Genomic DNA, 11,562 nt, shown 5'->3' with positions numbered 1-11,562 from the left:
CATATGAGTGTAGTTTTCATGAATCATTTGTGGGAACAGCCAGGATTTGGGCCTTGAGGAAATTAACACTGGTAAAAGGGATGATTTTATTGATTTTCAGGAAGGAATCTTTGGATTGGATAGTGGTACAGAGTACAGGATATTTGTCAAAGGGTCAAGTAATTGTCAGGAGTCAAATGACCCTAGCTAATGGATGGCTGATTTTATTGTGCCTTTGAACACTGTAACCAAAGTTTGTTAACATATAAACATTTAGGATGAAGAATCTGTTAAATTAAATGTGAATATTCTTGCACTTGGCACAAATACAGGACATGCATGTGTTTTATACATTATAAAAGACATCTTTTAAGTATGTGGACATACAATTTCAAACAAAGAGAAAGGATACTACATAAACATTATTTTAAAAATTTGTAAGATACTCAAATTTTGTTCAAACCAAATCAGAAATCCAGTAATTTATGTGGCTTTTTAATACTAAGCAAAAAAGATAGAATTATACCATCTAGTGGTTGGGTGTAATTATAACATCTACTTTACATCTATTTATTGTAGCTTCTCTCTTTCTTTTCTTCAGTTCAGTTTTGCAAATGACAGTCGCTAAACCAATAAGAAAATTGGATATTCAAAAGCCAAAGTCAAGCTTTTAAATATACATGTCCTTTAGTGTCTTTAGAATGTATTTATAAAAACAACAAAGAACTAATAAACTTAAATATTTGAACCAGCATTATATTAATGTGTGTGTGTGTATATAGAGTGTTCTTACATTCCTTTCTTACAGTATCCTTAGAGTGGTTCCATAACCCCAGACTCCAAATCCAGCATAGATTGGCTGGATGAATGAGGTATGAACCTTGTGGAGGAGCGTCATTGTGTCAGACACACTGTAAAACGCTAGTGTTCCAGCGCTGTGGTCTACATACACTGCTATTTTTGAAGAACTGGGCACTGGTATAGTGGTACGTTTACTGTTGTGAATAAAGGAGTACTTGGACTCAGAGCAGTACAGGCTCCAGGATTTGTCATTCCAGCCAAAGCTGCAGGCATTATCATTGCCTTTCCTGTTAATGTTCTTGTAAGTCACAGCTATGTCAGCCTCAGTGCCGGTCCATTCCACTTCCCAATAGCAGCGACTTGCAGACAGGACCTCCCTGCAAAGCACCTGCTGCCAGTAGTCAAACCTCTCCAGGTTTTCAGGGTACTGCTTGAGATCACTGCTCATTTGCACCATGGTGTTTACTTTGGAAAGGTGCAGGTTTGGGTGAGTTGTTAGAGGATCCAAGGAAAGATTACAGGAATCTTCACAGAAAACAGGAAAGAGAAAGATTATTAAAAGTTGGAGTTTTTCAAGTGTTTCAGATGCATGCACATTAATAAATATACTTATGCTAATGCAGATTTATACATTTGTTAAAAAAAAAAAGATAAACTATAACTTCTTGATTGAAGTAAACAATACTAGTACTTTTCTTAATCAGGTTTACAGTTTTATCTGCTCTAATTTGATATGGGATGTAGGTACACTTAGGCTCCTGTCTGAACATGTTGCATCACAAAAGTTTGTTTTATGTAGTGAATAAAATGACCACAGATGAACATGAACAACATGATGAACATGTACTTATTTGTGACCAGGTGAGCTACACACCGAGACATTCATGCATAAAATAATGGAGACTAAATATCATTCATTGCTGAAGTCCCATACAGTAACTAAAGTTTCACTTTTGTAATATGGATTACCGACAGCATTATACGTTGTATTGAATGGCCTGTTAATATTTTGCAAATTGCAAGTGCACTTTTCACCATAATCTCTTTTCTAAGAGTGAATATTAATCAGGACTTTACAGTTTAAGGTTGTCGTGCAGTTTTAAGGTCAAATTATTAACTTACTTTACAAATGTATAAAGTTATACTAAAAGTGTCTTTAACTCTAATTTGACTTGAATGAAGAAACTTACATTGTAAAAACTCCTCCCTTGTTTTTGGGTGCACAGTCTGCAGAATTTGAACATCTCTCACTGCAAAATTAAATAAATAAAAATACAAATGTCATAAATACTTAGAACAAATGAGTTAAGCTCCATCCATGATTAAGAAACTTTAAAGAAATATTTTACCAACCTGCATGTGAGATCTTACTCAGTTCTTCCTTACTCACATCCTCTAGCTGCACTTTAAGATCAGAGATAGCTTTCTTTGCCTTATCAAAAGTGTGCTGTGGGACAAGTGCCGTTTTGGACAAGTCCTCATACCCTGATGGTCCAGTTAGAGCCTGCCAGCTCTGGAATCACAGGCACAATCTTATTCTATCATATTTCCATTATTTTTGTACAAAATTATAAAAGTGCATACACATGTTCCTAAAAATGTTCTCATACTGTTTTTTTCATGTTTATAAAAGTATAATATTTTCATACTGACTTTCTATGCCAGGTACCTGTAGGAAATGGATGTGATCCTCAGAGTGCGAGAGCTTTTCCAGGTCATTGTGTTTCATCCTCAACAGTGTGATCTCTTCCTCCATCTGGCCCTGGTGTCTCTCTGCTTGAGTCAAAAGGGCTACCTCTTGAGTTCGGACCATCTCCTTCACATCCGCATGCCTCCTCTCCAGAGCCTGAATTAACTCTGTGAAGATCCGATCATTCTCTTCTAACAAACTCTGAGATGAGTGCTGTGGGAAAACAGTACCGGAACATACACAAGGTGAAGCAGATAACACAAGGTACAGATACAGTATTGCAGAGAGGAGAAAAAGAGTGACAGAGGGTGTTCAGTTGTTTCCAGGATCAAAGCCCTACCTTCAGAGACTCCACCTACCTTAAGAGACTCAGCTGCCTGCCTTAGATCCTGCCACTTTTTTACTCGCTCCTCAATCTTCTGCTGAGAGGTCATCAGTGTAACCCCAAGCTCTTTCTGCAGGAGTAGAATGTAGTGCATACATCACTGTCCAGACCAAAGAGACTGTAGGAGCAAACAAACCAGGAAATGTGCACACACAAGATTACTGACACCTGTGAGGGTAATCATTAGCTTATGAGTGTGTGCTTTATGGTTTGTGTTGTTCATCAGAAAACCTGAGTATTACAGTACCTTCCAAGATCTTTTTACAGGTTCCTCAATTCATTATTTTCCTGCTTTTGTATCCAGCTCGGTTTCACATTGTGCCTTGACATTTTTTTTACAATATTATAAATCATTTAAATAATTTAATATTCTTAAGATATCTAGTGACTTTTTGGTTGCTGCAGTTGCCCTTATTTCTTCAAGGCCCTCACTGCAAATCTGAGAAGGACTGTATAAATAGAGAATGGAAGTAGATAAAAAAAACAAACCAACCTGCTTCTCTGTCCTCTCAGCTGCGGCTGTAACAGTGTCATGTTTTTTGTGCTCTTCCATGATACACAGAACGCAAACACACCTCTGATCAGAGCGACAGAATACTTCCAGTAACTTGTCGTGCTCTGCACATATCTTCTCTCTCAGCTGCCCTGTCGCTGTCACCAGCTTGTGCTTCATCAGAGCTGGATATTCATAGTGAGCTCGCAGGTGAGTCTCACAGAACGAGGTCAGGCATGTGAGACAGGACTTCACGGCCCTCATCTTCTTCGCCAGGCAGAAATCACAGAGTACATTTTGCTGACCATTCTGGCTGCTCGATCTTCTGTATCGGTTGTATCTGTCAGAGAAATCAGGCCTCCGGGACTTACCCTGCGTGCCGTAGCGGCCCTGGTCCATCATACTGCTGCGACGGGACATTTTTTAAAGCTCTCTTAAGTACAGGAGAGATCTGTGTGTGCCACCTAGTTTCACTGAAACTGTTGTGTCACAGGCTTTATATGGAGGAATGTGAAGAATGAATGAAGTGAAGGGTAAACCTGTATGCCTTGTTGGAGGAGTATGCTATTCTAACAAAGGGGTCAGAGGGAGGAGGCAGAAGTTAAATAAATACATGGTACATTTATAAGTGTATTCCATATAAGGGTATTTGGTTGATAATTATTTAAAGAGAAGTAGAGGTGGTTTTTCACATGCAAAATACTCTGGAGCTAAAATAAAGAACTGAAACAATTTCACATTTTACAAGAATTTTTTTTTTAATACTGGGGCTTTTCCATTTAAAAACTGACAAATTCAAATATTTTTATGTATTGTTTAATAATACAGAGGAAATTTATCTCCTCTCTGACATAACAAAATAATAAGCAATGCATTTCTTATTAGCAGTAGTGGGAATACACTCACTATACTTTGAACAACTTTTTTTTTTTTTTATTAAAAAATCAGTGGTATGTTTCTTCAGGTACAGCATTTTGCATACTAAACTTTTCTATAACCATTGTGAACTGAAATGTTGAGTTCAAGGCACAGAGATTTTAGATTTTGGGGTTTTAGGGGTTTTGTTTTTGCTTTTCTTTTTTCCTCTTTTTTTGCTTCAAAGAAATGAATGGCCAGAGAGACTGAACTTCCAACAAAATAAATTAGAAACAGATTCACAATGAGCACAGTAACATCCATGACAATAACATACATGCAACAAATGCCTGAGAAATAACAAATCATTTAATATTGATATTGAATACAGTATTGCTACAATATTTTGCAAATTGATCTAGGGGCATGATGAACATAGAAACAAAACATTGAAAAAAGAAATGTAAGCATAAAATGTTTCAGAACCTAGAACAAAGATCATTTTGAAGCAATAACAGCCTTCTTAAGACGAATCCAGAATCTCATGTTATTGAGAGGGTTCTGGCTCCATTTCAAATAAGTGTTCTTTTTTAGATACTTATGAAGCCCAAATACGTTCTTGGTCTCCTCCTCCACATCTTCTAGAATTATGATGATGATGATGATGGGATTGCCTTGCATCACTAGCCAGGACTGGGGCACCTGAAACTCAAATCAGACTCACTAGGAATTCTCAATAAAGTGTTTAGATACAACCACTATAATTTTACGACTGCCCAGGATTCCTTCATCTATTATATTGGAGATGATGGCCTTGCCTACTTCAAAGTCCCACATATGGAGACAAAGCTGAATGGGTGGTATTCATTCTCTAGACTGTCCACCAGTTCATCCAACACCCAGCATTCATCTTTGCTAGAGTAGATCACAAAAGCATCATAAGAATATGATTGTTGTTTGGAGGCCTGATAACCTCGGAGGAGGATACAAGCATATTGCAGATAAAACTGGAACTTATAGGTCAAAACCGATGCAAGCACAATAAGAATGACAGCACATATGGAAAATAATTATCAATTTTCTAATGTGTACACAACTTTCAGTGTCAAAGTCAGTGACTAAGTTTTGAGCTGGGGGGCAGCGATTTACACAAAATATTATAAGGGTGAGGAAATATTTTCTGATTTTTTATAATCTACAGAATAAAATCTGTTTGAGTGCAAAGGCAATTGATTGGATTAAAAGATCAATCAAAAACTGAGAGGTTTGATGGTAGATTTTGCAGAGTATTAAGTTGGATACTCACAATATTGTTCTACCGCAAGCCATGTTAGGCTTGGAACATTTGGCTGTGTCAAAAAATCGAAAAACATCAACTTGTTTCGACTAAGAAATAAATGCCGTAGTCTTTGCAGATCTTTAAACGTTTTCCAGATTATGTGATCAATGTCAGTTTGACATGTCAAGAACATCCAAAACTGTAAGATTTGCAAATAAATACCCCAGTATATCTCGTTGAAAAGTGTGGCAAAATATTTTCAGTACCTTAAGACTGTTAAGACCTTGAAAAGATGGATGGCAACTGAAAGTAACACTTGTGTATGAAAGGTCTAAATATGTTGAGTACTTCAGGTTTTGTAAGTCTCCATATTGCCCAATTACATCTAACCTTGTGTGGTGGAAATCTAATACATCAAGCAATTCAAGACCAGAAAATGGTTTTCTGTCTATATTTATGTTTGCATTGAGGCTTAGATTGATGTAGCGAATGTTAAACATATCTTTGTAATAATACGAACATCCTTTGAGTGAAATTTGGTTTCTACTCAGATCTACATACTGCAGGTTGGTCATATCACTGAAACCCCAATACAGTTGGGGTTAAACTGTTATTAATCACCACCAGTTTTTCTAAGGAATGTAGATGAGAAAGTTTAGGTATTTTTGATAAATATTACCTATATAAAATTCTTTAAGATGATGAAATGGGACATATTCAATGACTCTTAAATAGCCTTCTTTCAGAGTGATTTTTGTTGCATTAACCCTACAATGGAGCACATGGAATTCAGTATTTGAAGATTCTTTTTGGAGAAAATATATTTCTGTGAAATTGATTAAGCAGAGACTATCAAGATAATATGGATCAACTGCCTTTAAAGAAATGGCTGGAATATAGCTTCCAATTATAAGTTTGCTGACATTAAGACCACTGAGTGCTTTTAGACTATCCCTCAGTGTGTTTAAGGAAACAAAGGTACCCTGTATGTTAAGCTCTCTGAGCAAGATATATCGAAATGCTCCTGGTTCTATGTATAATATTGAATTCCTGGAGAGTATTAATGTTATATTTCCCCTCATCTCATGCAGTACAGTCATGTGATTTACTTTTATGATGGATATGTGTAATCTGTGTAGGTTATGTAATGAATTCAAGGCATCGGGTCCTATATGTGATATCGGGTTTCCAGCCAGAATTAAAGTAGTCACATTCTTCACATTGTGAAAAGCATCATCAGCAATGTACTGGATATGGCATCTGAAAGGGAAAGAACATTTAAAGATTTGCTTTGTTCATTTAAAATCCAATAAAGGTAGGATAAGATTAATGCTTGAAACTGACTGCTGTATAGACAAACCTCATTTGCCTTGTAAGATCGAGGACATGTAAACCATACAGCCAGTGTAGTACAGACTTGTACAAAGAGGGCAAGAAATTAAAACTGAAGTCCAGTATCTCTATAGAATAAGGAATACTGCTAGGTATATAGGCAAGATTCCCTTATTCACACGAATAGTATCCATCCTTTAACTGTGTGAATCAAAATCATGAAATATGTAGTTATTGAAGTAATAAATTTTGATTAAATTTTGATTTTGATTTGAGACTGATGTGGAAAAACATTGCATACTCTTTATGTAAAATAGGGATTCATAATCATAGCGCACCAAATTGATCACAGGAACAACATCAAATACATCTATTTTTTTCTTTGATTTACTTAACAAAGCTTATCTTTGTGCAATCCTCACCATTTCCATTTTGTATAAGAATGAAAACTATATAAAGAAACATACCTCCATCCATACAAATGGCTGCCATAATAAAATATGACCAACTACCCCAATAATGTTGCCTAACAGAGTGTGAAACTAAATCTGTGAGGAAGTTTTATTGTGCACATATGAAATAAGGAAGAAATTTAGTCACATGCAGATGATGTCAGCTAAGTGCTGGAAATTTAGCAATGAAGAAACAGGAGGCTGTTTTGAGCCTCAGATTCTCAGTGGTTACTTGTGCATGGAGAAGCTTCCCATCATTTTTTTCTTATCCAGAAAAGGGGTGCTAGTCTAACTTCAGGTGGTCAGGCCAACACCATTAGAGTGTTGTCAAACTTAAGAAGCAGGAGAGACACAGGAGGAGGAGAAAAGGGAGGGGCATAGAGAGGGAGGGGAGTGGGTCAGGCCTCAGGGGTCTCAGCTGCTTGTTCAGAAGTGCACAAGGTGCAGAAAATCAGAGACATTCAGAAGAATTATATAAGTACAAATGTAAAATTTCTATTACTGTAAATAGTTAAGAAAGTACAAGGTGAACTTATCTCCAAAAATCATAAAGTTGAAATCATCACTGAAAGATTATTAGGAAACATTTTGAACAAGATTAGTGTATTGGTTTTGTTTTGTACAAAAAGTGAAAAAAGTACATCATGCCAAAGTTTGAGCCCAAGACATTCAAGATCTCACAACTTTTATCAAGGTCTCAGCCATTGTTTAGGCTTGTTCACAATCATCATTAATCTAGATGATGCAAATTTCAAAGCTTTATCAAATAAAACATGAAATATACATGAGCAAAAGTATGTTTGAAGCAAAAAGATTTCATAAGTTTGTGAATAGAACACCTCTCCACCTGTTAAATACAGAGGTGAATTAATCATGCGTTGCACTTGTAGTGTTGTAGCCAGTGGCACAGGAACATTTGACTGGTAGAAGGAGGGATAGATTCAATTAAACAGCAGAAAATTATGGAAGCATACATCATACTATGTGCTTTTAAAAATAAGTCGAAGAGGAGGATGGCCATGGACTACCTTGAGAGGTGCTAGCTAAAGGTTTTACCATGTTTCTCATAGTCCCCTGACCTAAACATCATTGAAAATTTGTGTATACGCTGTGTGCTTAATTATTAGGCAAGTTGTATTTTGAGGATTATTTTTATTATTGAATAATTACAGTGTTCTCAGTCAATCCAAAATGTTAATAAACCCCAAACCTGAATATTTAAGAAAGTAAAAGTGAGTTTTTGGCTTTCTTAGGAGAATGTCCATGTGTGTATAATTATTGAGCAACTATTAGTGTGCAGAATCATGCATCTAAATGAAAAATGAAAATTCCCATCTCACTTGTTTATTTTCATCTAGTTAAAGTGAGAATAAATAACTCAATTTACAAATAAACATTTCTGACATAAAAAAAAACTAACAAAAAACCCAAACCAAAACAAAAACAGTGACCAATATAGCAAGCCTTTCAATAACAGTCTTCCATTAGGGAATCTGTCAGTTTCTTAATCTGTTAACAATCAACTTTTTGTGCAGCAGAAACCACAGCCTCCCAGACACTGTTCAGAGAGCTGTACTGTTTTCCTTCACTGTAAATCTCCAGTTTAAGAAGGCCCACAAGTTATCAATAGGGTTTAGGTCAGGTGACGAAGGGTGCCATGTCATCTTTGCATCTTTAAGGTCTTTACTGGCAAGCCTGGTGAGAACTGGTGAGCTGGTGTGAGGTCAACAACCTGTATCTGAATGTTGACAAGACAAAAGAAATGGTTGTTGACTTCAGGAGAGCAAGGTGAGATCACTCCCCACTTACCATCAATGGCTCCTCAGTGGAGATCGTCAAGAACATCAAGTTCCTTGGTGTTCACATAGCAGAGAACCTCACCTGGACCCTGAACACCAGTTCCATCACCAAGAGAGCCCAGCAACGTTTTTACTTCCTTCGGAAGCTGAGGGAAGCCCATCTCCCATCACCCATCCTCACTACCTTCTACAGAGGTACTGTAGAGAGCATCCTGAGCAGCTGTATCATTACCTGGTTTGGGAACTGCACCGCCTTTGACCGCAAGACCCTCCAAAGAATAGTGAGAACAGCTGAGAAGATCATTGGGGTCTCTCTTCCCTCCATCACGAACATCTACATAACGCGCTGCATCCAGAAAGCCACCAACATTGTGAAAGACCCCACACACCCCTCACATGAACTGTTCACCCTTTTGCCATCTGGAAGAAGGTACTGCAGCATGCAGTCCCGCGCCTCCAGACTGTGCAACAGCTTCTTCCCAGAAGCCATTAGACTCCTGAACTCTGGCTAACTCCAATTCAGATTCCAAAATGGGCACTTTTATACATGCTTATAGACAGTCTCACACACACACACACACACATACATATCTATACACACACATTGTTTTGCATCGGACTAGTGCTGAAGTCAAACCTCACACAAATAAACTATGCACTCCTGTTGCAGTCTTGCACATTATCCTACTTGTTGCTAGAGTACTGTACTAAACCAGCACTGTACTCTGAACTGTTCTGGCTGCTACCGGTGATTGCTATGTTCAGGGTAGCATGTTACTGATTGCTATGCACAACACGCTTTACATATGCCCAGTACTGTGTACTGTACTAAACAATTGCACTGTCTGCTCATTTTGTATTTTGTATTTGTCCTGTCCTGTATTTATTATTGTTTATTTAATGTTTATTTAATGACATTTTGCACTATATTGGACTGTTTGCACTTGTTGTTTTTATGTTGCACCATGGGGGAACATTGTCTCGTTTTTGTTGTGTACTTGTATATAGCTGAAATGACAATAAAACCTCTTGAACTTCAACTTGAAGCCACGCAGTGGAGTACTTTGATGCATGCGATGGAGCATCGTCCTGCATAAAAACCAAGGTCTTCTTGAAAGATGCAGATACTTTCCTGTACCAGTGCTTGAAAAAAAGTGTCTTCTAAAAACTGGCAGTAGGTTGGGGAGTTGATTTTGAGTCCATCTTCATCCCAAAAAGGTCCAGCAAGCTCATCTTTAATAATACCAGCCCATAGCAGTATCATACCTTCACCTTGCTGGCATCTGAGTTGAAGTGGAGCTCTGTGCCCATTACTGATCCAGCCCCAGGCTCTTCCATCTGGTCCATCAAGGGTCACTCTCATCTCATCAGCCCATAAAACCTTTGAAGAGTCTGTCTTCTGATATTTCTTGGCCCAGTCTTGACATTTCACCCTATGTTTCTTGTTCAGTGGTGGTCAGGTTTCAGCCTTCCCTTCCTTGGCCATGTCCCTAAGTACTGAACAACTTGTACTTCTGGGCACTCCAAGTAGGTTGCAGTTCTGGAATATGACAGCACTGGTGGATAATGGGATCCTGGTCGCTTCACATTTGATTCTTCTCAAATCTTTGGTAGTTCATTTGCGTCTTTTTTTCCTCAACATGTTTCTTGAAACTCAGTTGACCATTTGCAACAAAACGTTTGATGATTCTGTTACGACCCCATCTAGGCTGTGAGGCCGTAACAAGGAAAAATAAATGCAAACAGCTAACGTAATGGAAGTTGTGAAAAGTAAATAGCAATAAAACATACAGAATCACAAATGGAAGGATTTTTTTCAGTGTATGATTCATAAACAATCATACTGGTGCAAATGTCTTCAGGAGTGACCCAGGCCAAAATAGTAAACAAAACCCACACTAATGAAATACAACTACACACTAACTAATCCTAACAACAAAAGAAACATACAACAGACTTTCCTAACTACCTGACACAAACAGAGGCAACCCACATCCAACAAAAATTGCAGTCACTCCCTACTACCAGTATCCAACACCAAAGTACCAAACAAAACAATACTTACACACTCTACACAATATCTATAAGCATATATAGAACAGCTACCAAAGCAGGAGGGGCAAAGCCAAAGAACAAAGTCCAAAAATGGGGGAAACAAGGTCATACACAAAAGTCATAGAAAATTTTAAATCACAAGCCAAACAAACCCCAACTAATAAAACTTCTCTCTTCCCTTCTCTCTTCTTTTCCTCCTTCTCACTTTTGGGAGTGGCCATTGTATAGTAGGAGCAGTTGTCTTTAAAACCTGGCAAGGAATGGGGTGGGGTCTCAAACGGGGGAAATCCTGGCAGTGAACCTGGAACACACACACACACATACACACACATCCATCTTTCTGTAACAGTTCTGTGATCACGCTTCCATATCTTTGATATCTTCCAATATCTTGGTGTTGGAAGATATTCATAAAAATTATGATATGGTCAAAATACTCTCT

At 37.6% G+C, this 11,562-nt stretch overlaps 1 protein-coding gene and 2 pseudogenes across 1 annotated transcript; all 3 read right to left on the bottom strand.

Annotated features, from left to right (window-relative positions):
- Positions 1-36: 36 nt before the first annotated feature.
- Positions 37-3,798, bottom strand: ftr14l (finTRIM family, member 14-like). Its single transcript, XM_027023518.3, has 6 exons — positions 3,349-3,798; positions 2,830-2,925; positions 2,450-2,683; positions 2,134-2,293; positions 1,971-2,030; positions 37-1,305 (listed from the first exon to the last, which is right to left on the bottom strand). The coding sequence occupies exons 1-6, from the start codon at positions 3,766-3,768 to the stop codon at positions 782-784; spliced, it is 1,494 nt and encodes a 497-aa protein (XP_026879319.2). The 5' UTR covers positions 3,769-3,798; the 3' UTR covers positions 37-781.
- Positions 3,799-4,911: 1,113 nt separating this feature from the next.
- LOC113585813 (toll-like receptor 4) lies at positions 4,912-6,280 on the bottom strand (annotated as a pseudogene).
- Positions 6,053-7,287, bottom strand: LOC145660308 (toll-like receptor 4; annotated as a pseudogene).
- Positions 7,288-11,562: the final 4,275 nt, after the last annotated feature.

Source organism: Electrophorus electricus, chromosome 12 (assembly GCF_041902795.1).
Source record: "Electrophorus electricus isolate QZ-2024a chromosome 12, ASM4190279v1, whole genome shotgun sequence".
NCBI classification, from domain to species: Eukaryota; Metazoa; Chordata; class Actinopteri; order Gymnotiformes; family Gymnotidae; genus Electrophorus; species Electrophorus electricus.
This window is presented reverse-complemented; position numbering and strand designations above follow the sequence as displayed.